At 48.3% G+C, this 17,440-nt stretch overlaps 4 protein-coding genes and 1 pseudogene across 5 annotated transcripts in view; 4 read left to right on the top strand and 1 right to left on the bottom strand.

Moving 5' to 3' along the window:
• LOC117583201 (serine protease 1-like) overlaps positions 1–404 on the top strand; it is a 1,365-nt gene extending 961 nt beyond the window's left edge. The window contains exon 2 of the mRNA XM_034271405.1: positions 6–404. Within this exon, the coding sequence (XP_034127296.1) occupies positions 6–335 (330 nt within the window). The 3' untranslated portion in view covers positions 336–404. The remainder of the gene's footprint in view (positions 1–5) is intronic.
• Positions 405–2,355: 1,951 nt separating this feature from the next.
• On the top strand, positions 2,356–3,077 carry LOC117583300 (annotated as a pseudogene).
• A 3,480-nt stretch (positions 3,078–6,557) lies between these two features.
• On the top strand, positions 6,558–11,500 carry LOC117583275 (transient receptor potential protein). The gene is made up of 14 exons (XM_034271500.1): positions 6,558–6,892; positions 6,960–7,197; positions 7,269–7,411; positions 7,526–7,727; positions 7,796–7,972; positions 8,026–8,260; positions 8,325–8,623; positions 8,684–9,051; positions 9,115–9,472; positions 9,597–9,816; positions 9,888–10,053; positions 10,115–10,275; positions 10,341–10,492; positions 10,555–11,500. The coding sequence occupies exons 1-14, from the start codon at positions 6,747–6,749 to the stop codon at positions 11,401–11,403; spliced, it is 3,714 nt and encodes a 1,237-aa protein (XP_034127391.1). The 5' UTR covers positions 6,558–6,746; the 3' UTR covers positions 11,404–11,500.
• Positions 11,501–11,708: 208 nt separating this feature from the next.
• On the top strand, positions 11,709–12,904 carry LOC117582962 (cardio acceleratory peptide 2b). 2 transcript variants are annotated; one of them, XM_034271074.1, is made up of 4 exons: positions 11,709–11,900; positions 12,089–12,106; positions 12,255–12,416; positions 12,492–12,904. In XM_034271074.1, the coding sequence occupies exons 1-4, from the start codon at positions 11,822–11,824 to the stop codon at positions 12,722–12,724; spliced, it is 492 nt and encodes a 163-aa protein (XP_034126965.1). In that variant the 5' UTR covers positions 11,709–11,821; the 3' UTR covers positions 12,725–12,904. The 2 variants fall into 2 exon arrangements, with proteins under 2 accessions (XP_034126965.1, XP_034126966.1); XM_034271075.1 differs by lacking the exon at positions 12,089–12,106 and having other exon boundaries at positions 11,712–11,900; positions 12,492–12,899.
• Positions 12,905–13,027: 123 nt separating this feature from the next.
• LOC117583437 lies at positions 13,028–17,440 on the bottom strand. The gene is made up of 9 exons (XM_034271735.1): positions 17,230–17,440; positions 16,344–16,528; positions 16,068–16,276; positions 15,476–16,015; positions 15,255–15,412; positions 14,985–15,186; positions 13,901–14,934; positions 13,435–13,642; positions 13,028–13,364 (listed from the first exon to the last, which is right to left on the bottom strand). The coding sequence occupies exons 1-9, from the start codon at positions 17,366–17,368 to the stop codon at positions 13,052–13,054; spliced, it is 2,988 nt and encodes a 995-aa protein (XP_034127626.1). The 5' UTR covers positions 17,369–17,440; the 3' UTR covers positions 13,028–13,051.

The following is a 17,440-nucleotide window of genomic DNA, read 5'->3' as shown; positions in this document are numbered from 1 at the left end:
GACAGTGGGCTGTTGCCTCCGGATGGGGCGGCACCTACGACGGCAGCCCACTCCCCGACTGGCTCCAGTGCGTCGATGTCCAGATCATGGACCAGGGCGAGTGCAGCCGCACTTGGTCTCTCCACGACAACATGATCTGCATCAACACCAACGGCGGAAAGTCCACCTGCGGAGGAGACTCCGGCGGCCCCCTGGTTACCCATGACGGCAACCGCCTGGTGGGAGTTACTTCCTTCGGTTCTGCTGCTGGTTGCCAGTCTGGTGCCCCAGCTGTCTTCAGCCGTGTCACCGGCTACTTGGACTGGATCCGCGACAACACCGGCATCTCCTACTAAGAGGAAACTCATCCTTATTCCTAAATTTTCATTGGGTTACTTCAATAAACGATTTTACAGCAAAAACAACTGTTGAACTGTCATACAACGAATCTCAGTAGAACAGATTTAAAGGCAAGGATAAAGAGAGGGAGAGAGAGAAAGAGAGGTGGCGCTCTCTATTGGGGTAGATGCCAGACAGCCATAAAGCAACTATATAAGGAGGGCTCATCGGAAAAAATTAGGCAAACGTGCGAGTGAAAGGGCTCTCGCTGTAAGTGTGAGGGCAACGACAATGGAGTGTGCTGATTAATCATTTGAAAGCAATGTGAAAAAAAGCATAATAATTGTTTCATAATTTAATTTTTAATAGTTTGCTACATGATAGTAGTCTGTGTTTAGAAAAAATAAACAGCCCCTTTACTCGCACTTTTCACTCTCACGAATTTCTTAGTTTTGCCGACGAGACCTCCTTATAGTTTCTTCATGATTTCTTCATGATGCCAGACAGCTAACTGCCACTGATACTGTTTGAGAGAGAGTGAGAAAGAGAGAGCTCGCGAGCCAGGAGAGTCGACTAACGGCAATTGATTTCTTCATTCTGGCAATAACAAGACATAGTTGGAAGATTGTAGATTAGATAATTCTTTATGATTCTTCTATTTTGGATGGCTTATCGACTAGTTTATTTCTACTGGCTAGGAACATTCATTCTCTTTCCTTCCTTTTTTTAAATATGTAAAATGTACATTTTACTTCTGTACGTTTGAACATATTATGTACCTTTGTATGAATTTCATAGATACCTTTCCTTACCGGGTACATCCCCCGGTGGGACAAATTTGCGGCCTGAGAGTGTGAAATTGGCAGCGGAGAAAATTGAACTCTAAAGCTGGAGAAAGCGGCTGGAAGACGACCATTACGTGTGTACATACATATGTACAAGTTGTAGTGTGAGTCACTGTTGAGTGGCGCAGCTGTTAAAGTGCGGTGGTGAGATTGGAAACCATACTAAGCTAACGGGAGTCCGAGCGTCACTTTATTCCAGTTTACAAGCTACGGCCGCTCGAGAGCCTTATGGATCGTGAGAGCGAGCGCGAGCACAATCTCACAGCGCTGCCGGAGAGCGTTAACAGCATTAAACACGGCTCTTGTACAGGCTGTTGCGTGCAGCGGAGACAGGCTGTTACGCTGGGCTGTTAACAGTGGCCGCCCCCCTACCGCTGCTAGTCTGAACCAATTTCGAAGAACTTATGACCTAAGACGATTTCATTTTGTATAGTACTATTGCACCAACAACTGCCCAGCGACAACAAGGAAAAGCTTAGATCACGCGCATCTCATATAAAGGGCAGCCAACCTTCCTCCCAAACGACAGGGACGCTACCGCATGATGGGTGAAGCGCTAAGCCGATGCGAATACATACAACTGTAATAATTGAAAATATTCTTCTTTTCCAAATCCATGGTAGAAATTTGTATTCAAAAAGTGTTTTCAACGTAGTGAAAAATTAAAAGTTTTGGGGGTGCTGTGAGCCTCAAAAAAAAGTGACCGAAGTCACCCTGCCACATTCTACGCAATCATAGTACCAGAAAATCTCTACCCATCTTATCAATGGAATAATAATTCTATCTACATAACGGAAGAAACAGTGGCATGTTTACAAACTTTTCCTTCATCGAGATCGTTCCAATGGTAGCCATATACCATAATTATCTATACATCCCCTATGTCATCTATTTATAAATGTGTATAATAAAACAGATTACCAGATATCTTACAGACGAAGGGATTTCAATATCAGAATATATGATCATAGAGAGGCTTACGTTACACGCCGTACAATGGCCGAGTGAGTGCTAGCCATAATTTCAATAAAATATCCACTTAAAGAATCCTTATCAGCCGCACAAGACTTTCATGAATGAAATCTTTTGCAAAATTTATTGCCACTGAATGCTACTTTCCAGTAAGCTCTTGTCGATGTGTAGAAGAGCCAGATAAGGCGACTGCTCGACGGTATAAAAGCGTCGCAAAGAGTAGGAAAGGTATGAGTTTCAGAGCTTAGTCAAGATGAAACTGTTCGTATTCCTGGCATTGGCTGTGGCCGCAGCTAGCGCTGTCCCCACTCCCCAGCAGAAGCACACCCCTGTCCCTGTCAAGGACATTGAGGGCCGTATCACCAACGGCTACAATGCCTACGAGGGCAAGGTCCCCTACATCGTTGGTCTGCTCTTTAGCGGCAACGGCAACTGGTGGTGCGGTGGCTCCATCATTGGAAACTCCTGGGTCCTGACCGCTGCTCACTGCACGAACGGAGCCGAGTCCGTGACCATCAACTACGGTGCCAGCTTCCGCACCCAGCCCCAGTACACCCACTGGGTGCACCGCAACGACATCATCCAGCACCACCACTACAACAGTGGCAAGGCTCCAGTGCGTCGATGTCCAGATCATGGACCAGGGCGAGTGCAGCCGCACTTGGTCTCTCCACGACAACATGATCTGCATCAACACCAACGGCGGAAAGTCCACCTGCGGAGGAGACTCCGGCGGCCCCCTGGTTACCCATGACGGCAACCGCCTGGTGGGAGTTACTTCCTTCGGTTCTGCCGCTGGTTGCCAGTCTGGTGCCCCAGCTGTCTTCAGCCGTGTCACCGGCTACTTGGACTGGATCCGCGACAACACCGGCATCTCCTACTAAAAGTTCAATTATTTTCCTATTTTTGGATTTCGTCAATAAAAGCATATGAAAAATAATAGTTTCTGTTTTTTAATCTACTTGAGGTCTACAATATAGAGAGGTTCTGGGTAGATACAAATTTGACAGGCAGATCTGACCTCTTAAACTGAATACATTCTTGCCTAGCAAAACAATGTTTTTTAGGCATTTTTATACCCGGTACTCGAAGAGTAAATAGGGTATATTGTATTTGTGCACAAATTATGTAACACACAGAAGGAAACGTTTCCGACCCCATAAAGTCTATATATTCTTGATCAGGATCAATAGCCGAGTCGATTGAGCCATGTCTATCTGTCCGTCCGTCTGTCCGTCCGTCCGTCCGTCTTGTTGAGCGCCTGGATCTGTGAGACCATAAAAGCTAGAGCCACAAAATTTTGCATCCAGACTTCTGTATGCTCACACTGTTACAAGTGTATTTCAAAAATGAGCCACGCCCCTTTCCGCCCCCGCAAAACCGCGAAAACCTCACAAATCTACAAGAAACCCAAATCTATAAAATAAAACTAAAAACGCCATTCTGTAGGGAATGACCATATCTATCAGATCACCAAATTGGGATCCGATTGGATCATTATTATAGCCAGGATGAAGAAATTAATTTCCAGTGGCTAAACCCACCCTGTCCAGCAGCTTTTGTTGTTCTTTTCACATTCTCTCATTCACACTATGCTTCTGCTTCACTCGGCCCCTGCCTCTGCCGACTTTTTTTTTTGTGTTTTTTTTTGTGCGGGCGCTGCCTCTGCCGCGAGTCTGCAGTGTTTGGGTCTAGAGAAGGGCGGCGAGCTAACGGAGCGTGTTGGCGTGAGAAGTGTTGTAGATGTAGATGACAGATGAAGAAAATATGTAAAATTTGACAAAAAACCGCTAAGGTGCAGATGTAGTACTGAGTGCCGGGTATAAAAGTTGTGACGCGTAAGAAGCGTCTCACACATCCCATCTCGTTTTACTTAGCAACTGTGTCTCAGTTAGAAAGGATATGTATGTACATAGGTGCCAAGAAAAGTAAAAAAACTTAAAATTTAAAATTGTTCTTTGCATGTTGATAGATTATCCTTTCAGGATAGTTATATTTAATTCAGCTGTGCGGCTATTCTAAGTTGTCAAGTTTTCGGTTCTTTGTTTTAAACGGAACAAATTTATATATTCTCTGTTTTCGTGAACTTTGCCAAAGGTGGTACCAGGGTAGATATTTACTGATTGTCGAACTGAAAGGGAATATGAAATTAATCTTTTCTGCTTACTCTTACAAGTCAAATTTAATGGAAGACAACAAAGCCTAATCAAACACTCAAATCACTATTTCTCCAAATCAAATCAGAATCTAATCTATTTTATTGTAGTGCCTACCACAGGAGCATGCCGCCGAGTCATGAATTCATTATCTAAGTCAGTAATTTTTTCATTGTTAAACACACCGGCTAAGGGCTCATAAATTAATTACTATCTGACACTGGTACTGGTACCGTAGAGAGGAAATGTGTACGAAAGTACATATTTGGAACTGTTGGAAATTTCGCGCATTTCATTCAGTCAATTCATTCACTTGAAATGCGAGTCTACTACTCAGTTTACTACTCTAGTCACTCACATTCAATCAGTTATAAGTAGATAGTATTCCGCATACTTATGAACTTTCTTGTCCAAGTGCATTATACGTAACATATGGCGACTGACTTTTCGTTCTCTTTGTGGTTGTGTCTAGTGAAAGTATAACCTTCTGCCTCTCTTGTGTCTTTTCCTTTGACAGGAAAATATGGGTACAAGTGCACTTGAGCAGTTGAAGGAGTTCTTTCGGAGGGGGGCAATGTATCATTGAGTGTCGCAAAACATTTCAAGATTGAGAGCTTTGCATACACATAAACAAATAAATGTTAAGTAAATGCGAAGCTAATCAGAAATGGTTTACAATTTATTATTGCATTTATTCTTTATCTTGTGTACAAATTAATCTAATCAAATAATCTGTGCGGTCACAAATACATATTTTATAGCCTACCTCTGAGTTAGTTAGTTCCGCAGCTTAAGCTATAAATATCCACACTAATTAATTCGAACTCGATGCATCGCAATCCGTGGCTGTGACTCTAATTTGGAAATTCTTTGAGCTCCAAGCAGAGGAATGTGCGCGGAGTGCAATGCACTCGGCTTAACAACTTAAGCACGTACGGCCACAGCGCCACAACCACGGCGCCCCCTCTTTCAACTCTACCTTTCCAAACACACATTTCAAAGAGCGCTCGCTCCTTTGGAGCATTTATATTACTTTTCTGAAGTCAGGAATGGCAATTTATTTGCCCGCATTGACATACAAACACGCGCACAATACGCACAGAAGTAGGCAACAAGCGAATCAACTAGTTACACTTTCAGTGGCACCTTTTGTACATAATTTTGATTGATTGCCCAGAAGGAACGGGGTTAGTGTACCCGCAGTGCCCAGCTGGACTGCTTTACCAGCAGTCGCCCAAGAGCGGCAGGTAAACTGCAGCTTAGAGATGTGCGTATTGTGACGGACGCACTGCAACGACGTCAATCGTCCGCGAGGATACTGGCCAGGTCACTCTGGTTCAGGATTCACACATATTGATGTGATGGACAGTAGGCTGTTGAGCAATTTGCCGTTGTACTGCAATAATATGCCATCTCTGTCCGTACTGCTTTACCAGCGCGATCAAGAATCGGAGCAATCTGTTGTTCCCATTACGTAAATTCCAGCCCGAAATGTCGGAGTGCAAGGCAAGCATCGTGGCAATGAAGCAACAGCCGAATGTGGTACTTTGCTAATAAATCTTTACATGCATATCTAGTTGTTTTATTGTTGTAAGCTTAGTAAACTTTCAACGTTCCTCTTTGTTGACATGCTGCGAGTATAACAGTCGGCCACTGTGTACAATGTAAACTGCAGAGTAACTTTTCGGCGCTGTTAAAGTAGCGCCAGAGCTTTTCGAAACTGTTAAGTTAGCAGAAAAACTTTTCGAAACGATTAGCCAGACTTGCTGACTGCTGCTGTTAGATGTTTACTCTGCGGGACACTCAATTATGACTCTTTGACCTTTTGTGCAAGCATTTAATTTATAGTTTATTTATAGTGGCATATTCCAGTGGCATATCCCCTTAAATACACAAGATTATTGTCTCCGTTCTGAAATCGATCAATCACCTTTCATTCAGCATTGCATTCGACTGAGCTGATTGATCTCACTTTTAGGGTTTCGAAAATCGAACATAATTTGTGTGTCACTCATCACGTGCAGGTGTAAGGCAGCCTACCATGGGCATTTGATTGCACTGCTTGAATCGGCTGCCCTGCTTTCCACCCTCTCCTAATGCATGCGGAGACCCATCAGGTGTGCTCAAGCAATGGTGGCAAAACGATTTACCTCTCTGGCGGGACCATTGACTGGCGTTTTGCCCACACATTGACCGACTTTTTGCCCCAAGTGCTAATGTAATTAGTGGAATATACCGACCAGTGGCTGCTAATTCTGAACAGTGCAGCGCAGCTAATTGGACCCTCAACATCGTGATCCTTAGACGCCCAAACTGTGGATACTGTGCGTGAAAAAGGATAAGGGGCCAAAGGACATTTAGCAAGTGTCTGTCGCGGGCAAACATGATCGATCGAATTTAGTCGCGTTTTTGCAACATTTCGCGTCGGAAAGTGTGAGAAAATCAAAGAGAAAAGATGGCTGGCAACGAATCGGATGCGGAAAAGGCCGCAGGCTCACGCCTGGACTACGACCTGATGATGGCCGAGGAATATATTCTCAGTGATGTGGAGAAGAATTTTATTCTGTCCTGTGAGCGTGGTGACCTGCCAGGCGTTAAAAAGTAAGAGGATGAGTCCATGGATAACAGTGTGGGTTGGTCTTTGCATCTTTATCCTTTATCCTTGAAGAATTCTTGAGGAATTTGAGGGCACCGATAAGTTCAACATAAACTGCACGGATCCCATGAATCGCTCCGCACTGATTTCGGCCATCGAGAATGAGAATTTCGATTTGATGGTTATACTCCTGGAGCACAACATCGAAGTGGGCGACGCGCTGCTGCACGCCATATCCGAGGAGTATGTGGAGGCCGTGGAGGAGCTGCTGCAGTGGGAGGAAACCAATCACAAGGAGGGCCAGCCCTACGTAGGTTATTCCCCCATCCAACTTTGCCTTTTATTTGTTAGCCAAAAGTAAACACTTTGAAAAACACACAGAGCTGGGAGGCAGTGGACCGTTCAAAGTCAACGTTCACCGTGGACATAACGCCTCTGATTCTGGCTGCACACCGCAATAATTATGAGATACTTAAAATACTGCTGGATCGCGGTGCCACACTGCCAATGCCCCACGACGTCAAGTGAGTAAGCCTTGCATTCGCCCAACTGGCACGTTTCAGTGGCAAAATTAGTTAATTAGAAGGCAGCGCCCATCGAGGCTGGATGTCTATAAAGGGTGTTCTTTTTTGCTGCAGGTGCGGCTGCGATGAGTGCGTCACCTCTCAGACCTCGGACTCCCTGCGCCACTCGCAGTCGAGGATCAACGCGTATCGTGCGCTGTCGGCCAGCTCCCTGATAGCCCTGAGCTCGCGAGACCCTGTATTGACAGCCTTCCAGCTGTCCTGGGAACTGAAGCGGCTGCAGGCCATGGAATCGGAATTTCGTGCCGAATATACGGTACGCCAGCGAACAGTGAACTGTCGAACTGCGACCAACTTGTGTTTGTGTTTGTGTTTGCCCAACAGGAAATGCGTCAGGCGGTGCAGAACTTTGTCACGTCCCTGCTGGACCACGCTCGCACATCCATGGAGCTGGAGGTGATGCTCAACTTTAATCACGAGCCCTCGCACGACATTTGGTGCATTGGCCAGCGGCAGACACTGGACAGATTGAAGCTAGCCATAAGATACAAGCAGAAGACGGTGGGTCCTGCCTTACTCCGCCTGACTTTAATGCACTAACTTTCCCTTTCCAGTTTGTGGCACATCCGAATGTGCAGCAATTGCTGGCTGCCATTTGGTACGATGGCCTGCCTGGCTTTCGGCGCAAACAGGCCTCACAGCAGCTCATGGATGTCATCAAACTGGGCTGCAGTTTCCCCATCTACAGCATGAAGTATATCCTCGCGCCGGACTCGGAGGGTGCCAAGTTTATGCGCAAACCCTTCGTCAAGTTCATCACACACTCCTGCTCGTACATGTTCTTTCTGAGTGGGTAAAACTTGCAGTTAAATGTGGCACTGATCTCTACCACTTTACCATTTCCCCTGCGCAGTGCTGCTGGGTGCTGCCTCGCTGCGCGTGGTGCAAATCACCTTTGAGCTGTTGGCCTTTCCGTGGATGATCACCATGCTGGATGATTGGCGCAAGCACGAACGTGGCTCACTGCCGGGCCCCATTGAGCTGGCCATCATAACCTACATCATGGCACTGGTATTCGAGGAACTCAAATCGCTCTACTCGGACGGGCTGTTCGAGTACATCATGGATCTGTGGAACATTGTTGATTTCATATCGAACATGTTCTACGTCACGTGGATTCTGTGCAGAGCCACAGCCTGGATTATAGTTCATGTGAGAGCAGTCCGTCACCTCTTTAGGCTTTTTGTACTATTTCTTTTGTCTCTTCGGCAGCGAGATCTTTGGTTCCGCGGCATCGATCCTTACTTTCCCCGCGAGCACTGGCATCCCTTCGATCCGATGCTGCTCTCGGAGGGCGCCTTTGCCGCTGGCATGGTCTTCTCGTACCTCAAGCTTGTGCACATCTTTTCCATAAATCCGCACCTGGGACCGCTGCAAGTCTCGCTGGGACGCATGATCATTGACATCATCAAGTTCTTCTTTATCTATACCCTGGTGCTGTTTGCCTTTGGCTGTGGCTTGAATCAACTTTTGTGGTACTACGCGGAGATGGAGAAGAACAAATGCTACCATCTGCATCCCGATGTGGCGGATTTTGATGATCAGGAAAAGGCCTGCACCATTTGGCGGCGATTCTCCAAGTGCGTTGGGCAGCAACATCCCCTTTGTGGGTTTCCCCTTCATGTTTTTCCTTCTACTTTCAGCTTGTTTGAAACTTCCCAATCTCTGTTTTGGGCATCCTTTGGCCTGGTGGATCTCGTCTCTTTCGATTTGGCTGGCATCAAGAGCTTCACGCGCTTCTGGGCGCTGCTCATGTTCGGCTCGTACTCCGTCATCAACATTATTGTGCTGCTCAACATGCTGATTGCCATGATGTCCAATTCGTATCAAATCATCTCGGAGCGCGCCGACACCGAGTGGAAATTCGCCCGCTCCCAGCTGTGGATGAGCTACTTCGAGGACGGCGGCACCATACCACCGCCGTTTAATCTCTGCCCCAACATGAAAATGCTGCGCAAAACTCTGGGACGAAAGCGGCCATCAAGAACCAAGAGCTTTATGGTATGTACATGGGTCAAAGGGTGACCTCACGCAGCTCAGCACGGGGGCAGGGCAGCAGGCAAATCATTTTCAATCAAGCTCCTGTAGTTCCGCGCTAATAGCACAATCCTTGGCTCTCTCTCAGCGCAAATCCATGGAGCGGGCACAGGTTCTGCATGACAAAGTGATGAAGCTGCTGGTGAGGCGTTTTGTCACCGCCGAGCAGAGGAAACGGGACGACTACGGCATCACGGAGGATGACATCATTGAGGTGCGCCAGGATATTAGCTCGCTGCGCTTCGAGCTGCTGGAGATTTTCACGAATAATAGTTGGGATGTGCCCGACATTGAGAAGAAGACAGCGGGTAACAGACAGCTTGAACGCGATTTAAAGTGGGAAATTCCCCACTTCATTTGTTTAAATATTCATTTGCAGGCGTTGCTCGCACCACCAAGGGCAAGGTAATGGAACGACGCATACTCAAGGACTTCCAGATTGGCTTTGTGGAGAATTTGAAACAGGAAATGAATGAGAGCGAGGGCGGACTCGATATCTTTGCATCGTTGGCCAAGGTCATAGGCAAAAAGAAGACGCAAAAGGGGTAAGCAAAGGGTGCAGGGATGTTTGAATTATGCCTGAGTGCATCCTTACATCCTTTACAGCGAAAAGGACTGGAATGCCATTGCCCGGAAGAATACCTTTACTGCGGATCCCATTGGCTCGAAGCGCTCCTCCATGCAGCGCCACAGTCAGCGCAGTCTGCGGCGAAAGATCATCGAGCAGGCCAATGAGGGTCTGGCCATGGATCAGCATCAATTGATTGGTAGGCGCAATGTCCCAGGCTACACTCAGACTCGTCTTTATTCACTTTTCTTTGACTACGCACAGAATTCAATCCCAACTTGGGCGAGGTGACGCGGGCCACGCGAGTCGCCTATGTCAAGTTTATGCGTAAGAAGATGGCCGCCGATGAAGTGTCGCTGGCCGATGATGAGGAAACACCAAAAACCGACGAGCAAAGGAAACTGGAGGGCACTATGGTAAGGCTACCTTAGTGCTACTTTTGGGACTTTTCTTGAAACGAATTTCAATGTTATTTCAGTCCAAAAAGGCCGGTGCTGGTGGCTTGGCTTCAGTTGCTTTGGCCAGAGCTTCCGTGAAGAATGTTGATGAGAAGTCCGCCGATGGCACCGACAGCAAGAGCGCCATGAAGAAGCCAGCAGACGACAAGAAGTCCGCCACAGGTGACGACAAGGACAAGAAGTCAGAGTCCAAGCCAGCAGCAGCTGGAGCAAAGGCTTCTGCCGATCAGAAGCCGGTCCCAGCAGCAGGGGCACCCAAGCCCCAGGGCAGTGTCAAGCCCGGCGACCAGCAGAAGCCAAATGCCCCAGCTCCACCGTCCAAGCCGGCAGACACGAAGCCAGCGGCACCCAAGCCAGGAGAGCCGGCCAAGCCCGAGGCAGCTGTCAAGAAGGAGGAAGCGGCCAAGACCGAGGCGGCAAAGCCCGCGGCAGCAGGAGGAGCGGCCAAAAGTGCGGCACCAGCGGCACCAGCGGATGCCAAGCCTGATCCGAATGCAAAGACACCAGCAGCGGATGCACCAGGAGCCACCAAGGCGGCCAATGAAACCCCCAGTGCACCCACCCAGGCAGGCGCGGGTCAGGAGCCGAAGGCAGCCTCTGATGGCAAGACGCCAGCACCCACGAAAACTGACGAGGCGAAGCCAGGGGATGGCAAGTCTGAAGCCAAACCTGGGGACGATAAGCACGATAAGAAACCAAGCGATGATAAGGATAAGAAGCCAGCAGATGACAAGGACAAGAAGGCAGCAGCAGCAGCAGCAGCACCACCACTCAAACCGGCCATCAAGGTGGGTCAGAGCAGCGCGGCAGCTGGCGGCGAGCGGGGCAAGTCCACGGTCACGGGTCGCATGATTTCCGGCTGGCTGTAGGTCGTTCTACAGAGATCTCTCCTGACATAATATCAGATGATAGTAACCCAAATGTATTAGCAGTCCAATGTGAGCAATAAAGTAATTTCCAAGAGCAGAAAAATGTCTCCAGACTGCCCCGAGGGCTGTGAGTTTCGCTTTGTATTTTGCATGCAACATGTTGCCCCAGCCACCTGTTGCCAGCACCCAGCCATTGGCAGCAACACTTTGCCAGCCTCCCTGCTGCTCTTGACGTAATTTATTTACATGCCAGCCAATGTCCATGCTCCTGGGGCCCTATAAAAGCCGCTGAGTTGCCACCAGCAGCACCAGAAAATCATTGAACGTGCCCCAGGAAACATTTAACGGAGCCAACAGAACTGCTGCCATCGAACCAAACCGAATATTGTTTTAGATAATTCTTAGTTTTTTGAACAAAATGAAAGCCACTTGCAGTCTGTACAACATTGCCAGTGCCATTTTGCTGCTCGTTTTGCTGGCACAATTCAGCACCGCAGGTGAGTTCTAGGCATAAAACTACTTATCGTGGTATAAGATTATTGTAAATTGCGTTTAAAACAAGTAGAGACTCAGCTTGGATCTCTCAGATCTGGAACCCGAGCAAACTGTACCCTTTTTTGCCACAAATTTACACTCAATTTGGCATACTTAAAGTGCATAAATAATTATCATTGCTATTTTTCAGGACCTTTAAAACAAAAAGGTAAAATGGCCACAGTCCTACTGCAAATCTTTTCGTATATTCTCACACTTTTAGCATTCGATTCTGCATGAAATTTCTTCATAAAAAAACACTTTAAAAACTTAAAAATTAATTTAAACTGATAAATATTCCCGCTGCCACCGCACAGAACTAAACCATGACAAGAATCGGCGTGGTGCCAACATGGGACTCTATGCATTCCCCCGCGTCGGTCGCAGCGATCCCAGTCTGGCCAACAGTCTGCGCGATGCCAGTGATGCCGCGGTCTTCGATGGCATTTACGGTGATGCCTCCCAGGAGGACTACAACGGTATGAGCAATGAGAGCTGCGGCTGCCCAGCATAACTGATATCTGTGGGGACATGCAATTTTGGGCAATTTTCAGAGGCGGACTATCAGAAGCGGGCTGGTCTAGTGGCCTTTCCGCGCGTGGGACGCAGCGATGCCGAGCTGCGCAAGTGGGCCCACCTCTTGGCTCTGCAGCAGGTGCTGGACAAGCGCACTGGGCCCAGTGCCTCCTCGGGCCTGTGGTTTGGCCCTCGGCTGGGCAAGCGAAGTGTCGATGCCAAGGCATTCAACGATGCCGATGCTGGCAAGGGACAGCAGGAATTCAACTAGACACTGGCCACAGCAGCACATGGGAACACCACGGAGCGTAGACACATTTTGGCATCATAATTATCATAATTCTAATCGAATTCAGCTTCTAATTTAACATTTATAACGGGTATAGAGCAAATATGTCTTTGGGTTAGATACACATCCTACAAAATATTGTATAAATAAATAAACGAGAGCTGATGAGAGCTTAAAAATACAAATTATACAGGATTACAGGGCAAGTTTTGGGTTTTGAGAAAAGTTTTATTCTAAATTAGTTGCAAAATGTTCATTATGTTTATTTTCGGTATGCATTTAATAGGCAGAAGATCCCTTCTGCGCTCTCTAATCGTTTCGCTGCTCTGCTCTAAATTTTCGCAGTTCTGTTTGTATGGCCTCGATGAGCGGCGCTGCAGAGGCGGAGGCGCTGCTTGTGGCTGCCTGCTTGGGTACCTCTGTGTAAAGGTCTTCCTCTCTGTGATAGTGTCCCGCACTCAAAGGACGATTCAGTGTTGAATGGGAGCTGTACATGCTGCCACCGCCCCACGCGCTATGAGTGGGTGAGGGAGGCTGCGTGGATGCCAGCTTTGTGGTCTTCTCCGGTTGGGCCGTAGCTGGTCGTTCGGCTGCAGCTCTGCTTCCAGCTGTTGGGTAAAAACTTAACGAAACAAACAAACATACAGATGGTTAGGCTCGTGTGTTGGGTTACTCCTTCTTGAGCCACCTACCTGGGCAGTCCCGCGGAGGAGCCGCGATGCTCACGATTGGTCGCGGCGCGTCTGCTATTTGTGAAATTGTGTGTGGGCAAGGGCATGGGAATGTCATCCTGGCTGGCATACATTTGCAGGGCGCCCTCGAGTAGGCCCTCGTAATGGTTGCGTATAGCCGAGGGATTGTGAAATGGACTTGTGCTATAGTCTGCATAGGCCAGAGCCTCTGGGGAAGATTGATTGGAGAATTTGAAGGTTCAATTGAGGGAGTGGAGAGAGGAGAAGGTGAAGGCTTCTCCTGCTAAGAGGTATCTACGTTGTCTATCAAGTAAACTACATAAATTATAAGCAACAACTAGGCTACGCTACTGCACGTTAAGGTATCCTTAGTAACGTGACATTGCCCCAAATCGAACATCATCACTTTTATCATCATTTGCACTGGTTCTACTGGGACTTGGTGCATCTCCTCCTCCCGCCTCACCCTGACTTTCGGTGGCTGCCAAACGTTTCTTGTGTCGCTCCCAGACCACGGGTCCAATCACACCTGGATCTGGATTATCGCTGTGCGCCGAAGCAGCCGCCGCAGAGCGCACATTGCGCACCGAATTCGGCGGCGCCTTGGGACTGGGAAAGCTGGCTATGGCGGCAATGGTGCCCGCAGATTTCTGTGACTTCAGCGATCGCTGGGAGCTGTGCGTGGCGCCTGGCTTCGGGGCCACGGCATTCACATTGTCGTAGTACGTGACGAAAACGGGATCCAGCACACGGTTCAGGGGCTCCGGCAGAGTGTTCTTCGGAAAGGCACGCACCGAAGCCATCGACAGAAAGGAGCCCACGCTGGCGGTGTCCGAAGATTTGTCCGATGGCTGCAGGGTGCGAATAATCTCGTTGTTTATGGCCTCCGGGGAGGCACCGCTGCTGTGTTTCTTGTCTTGCTGCTTCAGCAGCTTGTTGCGATGGTAATTGTTGTGCAGATTGTATGCCTCGTTCCGCTGAAAGTTCTCATAGCTGCGCCGCAGAGCATCCGGTGAGCCGTGGCTGCCCTCCTCCGCTGAGGAGTGTCCCGCCAGGGAGCCCTGAACAGGACTCGTCTCCAGGGAGCCTACACGATTCTCGTTTAGGTAACGCCGCCGCGACTTGTGCCTGGACTTGTCGCCTTTCTTCTCCGACACCACCGATGTGTAGACAGTATCCTCGTGCCCCTCGGCGCGATCATACTGATGCCGTCGCTTGTGGGCGTCGAAGAGTCGCGCTGCCTTGTCGTCCAGTATGCGCTGCACATCGGCACTTGGCGGGTTGATGGGGCAGTAGACCGACGAGTCGGAGGTGTTGTCTGTCGACGAGATGGAGTCCTGTCGGGAGCGATCCGCTCCCGGTGGTGCTGGGAAGCTAATGCGTGGCTCTCGCTCGTAGGAAAAGTTCTGCACTCCCACATCTCGATCGCCGTCAATTGCCTCGGTGGTCGAAGGCCGCATGGATTGCCCCTCCGACAGCAACTCATTGCGCGAAAAGTTTCTGGGAAAGGCAATCGTTAGAGAGAGTTAGAGAGGAGAGGCAACGCCTACCTGTTGACTGCACTCAGTTCCCTTTGCCGGGCACGTGTGCGTCCCAGCAGCAGCACAGCCAAGAGCAGCAGCATCAGCAGCAGGATGGCCAGCGAGCTGATTACAACCAAAGCCACATTATTCTTCACCGAATTGAAGAAACCCGCCTGGCCACTGCGCGGAACAGGCGCCAATGCCGTAGCTGTGGGTTCCCTGATGTAAGCTACAAACACACACAAAATGGAATATATTTACAAGCAATTAAGAGCAAGTATAATTGCCCAAGCTTACGTTCAGATTTCATGTAGATGGCCTGCCCAAAGGTGCTCACCGCCTCCGCCTCGCTGACCAGTTCCATGTCTTTGGCGGCTGTCGTGGCCAGCACGGGTCGTCCATTCACCAAGACCGTGTAAATAAGCTCCGTTTGATTGGCTATGGGACGATCATTGCTGTAGGAGTATGCAGGAAACTTTATGCATAAATAATACACATTAAAATTGAGATTTAATTACAATTTGAGATTGACAAAGTTGACGTGTTCCATGGCATCCCCATTGGGGTTTGTGCTCCAATTCTGCACTTCTGCCTCGCTAATTTGCGTGAGATTATGTATGACTACCCGAACACGCCCATCCCTGTAGAGCGGCACAGGTTGTGGCTGTTGCTGCTGTTGTTTTTCCAACTTCGTTTCCTGCAACTTCTCAGACTTTCCATTCCGCTGTATCAGCTCCCAGGGTATCAGTGTCACGTAGGCGCTGTAATCCACAGACTCCGTGCTGGTGCTGCTGCTGCTGCTGGTTGCTGGTTCCTCCTCCGAATCACTTGACCATTCACTCCTTTCACCCACAGCCCTAACAGTTTTAATGTACGCTTCATCATCGCCTGCCATGTCCAATATTTCCACTTCATCGGATGGGGAATCAGTCGGCGGTTGGGGTTTTGTTGTCGATGTTGCCAGGGGAGATGACTTGCGACGCTCTCGTGGAGTTGGAGCCACCAAAACGCCTTCGATTTGCTGTGCACCATTTATGCCCAGATGTCGTGTTTGTTGCCTTAAAGTTTGCACAATTATAAAATGTTGTCGTTGTCTTTGATCGTTTTTACCTGGTAAAAGCCAGACGATAGAGACGCGCCAGCTTCTCCTCCAGTAAGGGGTTGTCCTTGGCTGTGTAGAAGCCCGAGACGACTGTGAGTAACCAATAGCGACGATCTGTTGATGAGTAGTTTAGTGGGGGCATGCCAGGAGCGCCCAGATCCCAAGTGCCGCCACCATCATCAGGTCTGCAGTCCAGGCAAATGGGAATATCGATTTCCTGCAGAGAAAAATGAGTACCCAAAAGGTCCACGTAGATTCTAGTTGAAGTGGTTCTGCAGACTCACATTATTGCCATCCACATAGACGGTGGCCACCACAGTTTCTGTCTTGACAATCACATCCTTGCCTTTGCTGATGCCCGTGTGGACCTTCTTGAGATAATCGGGTGGACCATCCCCAGAGCCAGTCCAGAAGAAGTCCTCCAAGTGGATCTCGTCTTTGATGTCCAGATAATCATCATCGGAGTCATCTGCAAAACAATTTTTAAGTAAGTATTAATATTGATAAAGCATTGGCGTACTTTTTTTAATGCATTTTCTTTGCTTTTCCCTCTGCATGTATCACCCCTTTTCGCGTTTGTTTGATCAATTTAGCCAACGGCAACATGAATCGGTTCAATAAAAAGCTGTTGCCACTGACAAAATTATGCTTGTGGTTGAACTATGTGCATACATACCTCAGACTTCGATGGCCTGAATGACTAGAGCCAGAGCGCGCACTCTCTCTCCCCATAGACAGCCATAAATATATCGATTAGCGGAAGCAAATCCTTGCTTCCATAAACAGAAATCTGCTCTTAACAATAAGTGTTCTTGCGTGTTCGAGTTGCAATTAACTTGAATGTGGGTACATATTGAATGTGCTTCGTACACCTGTGCCGATTTCACAGGTCAAAGCACCTGGGTCAAGCCTGTAACCCAGCCTGTAACTTGCTTTGCCTGCAATTAGTCTTTAATGCTTGTCCCATATTTTTGGCTATGATGAATTTGGTAAATCAGTTTTACATCATTCTCAGCGGGCACTGACGCATAACGCATAACGCCAAAGGTCAAATTAATTGCTACCCCGTCAACACCAGCCAGCCAAACAGTTCTACGCCAAAGCCCACCGAATAGTACTTGGGCAGTACTAGTAGAGCACAACAGCAAGTTCCCTGGATGCTCAGCTTACCGTGACTCAATTGTATAAGCGGCTGCTGACCAAGTCCAAGCTGCTGCTCCGACGTTGCCTTTCGACCACTGCAGCTGTGGCTGTGTATAATGGCCAAGAACGCAATGAGAAGCATCCGAAACGCAGCTTTAACTTTCATTTTCACATTAAAAAATCGTTCGGGAATCAAAAGTTGTCACACAATTAGTTTCCCTCTGTTACGCGTTACTTG

The sequence above is a fragment of the Drosophila guanche genome, unplaced genomic scaffold (assembly GCF_900245975.1).
Source record: "Drosophila guanche unplaced genomic scaffold, DGUA_6, whole genome shotgun sequence".
Taxonomy (NCBI): Eukaryota; Metazoa; Arthropoda; class Insecta; order Diptera; family Drosophilidae; genus Drosophila; species Drosophila guanche.
This window is presented reverse-complemented; position numbering and strand designations above follow the sequence as displayed.

Excerpts from the sequence above, each read along its gene's own strand:
- LOC117583275 (XM_034271500.1), top strand. The coding sequence starts at position 6,747 with ATGGCTGGCAACGAATCGGATGCGGAAAAGGCCGCAGGCTCACGCCTG. Across the intron at positions 7,198-7,268 it reads ACAAGGAGGGCCAGCCCTAC|AGCTGGGAGGCAGTGGACCG; the intron begins GTAGGTTATTCC and ends AAAAACACACAG. Across the intron at positions 10,276-10,340 it reads GGATCAGCATCAATTGATTG|AATTCAATCCCAACTTGGGC; the intron begins GTAGGCGCAATG and ends GACTACGCACAG.
- LOC117582962 (XM_034271074.1), top strand. The coding sequence starts at position 11,822 with ATGAAAGCCACTTGCAGTCTGTACAACATTGCCAGTGCCATTTTGCTG. Across the intron at positions 12,417-12,491 it reads CTCCCAGGAGGACTACAACG|AGGCGGACTATCAGAAGCGG; the intron begins GTATGAGCAATG and ends GGCAATTTTCAG.
- LOC117583437 (XM_034271735.1), bottom strand. The coding sequence starts at position 17,368 with ATGAAAGTTAAAGCTGCGTTTCGGATGCTTCTCATTGCGTTCTTGGCC. Across the intron at positions 16,016-16,067 it reads TATCGTCTGGCTTTTACCAG|GCAACAAACACGACATCTGG; the intron begins GTAAAAACGATC and ends GCAAACTTTAAG. Across the intron at positions 13,643-13,900 it reads GGCAGCCACCGAAAGTCAGG|AGGCTCTGGCCTATGCAGAC; the intron begins GTGAGGCGGGAG and ends AATCTTCCCCAG.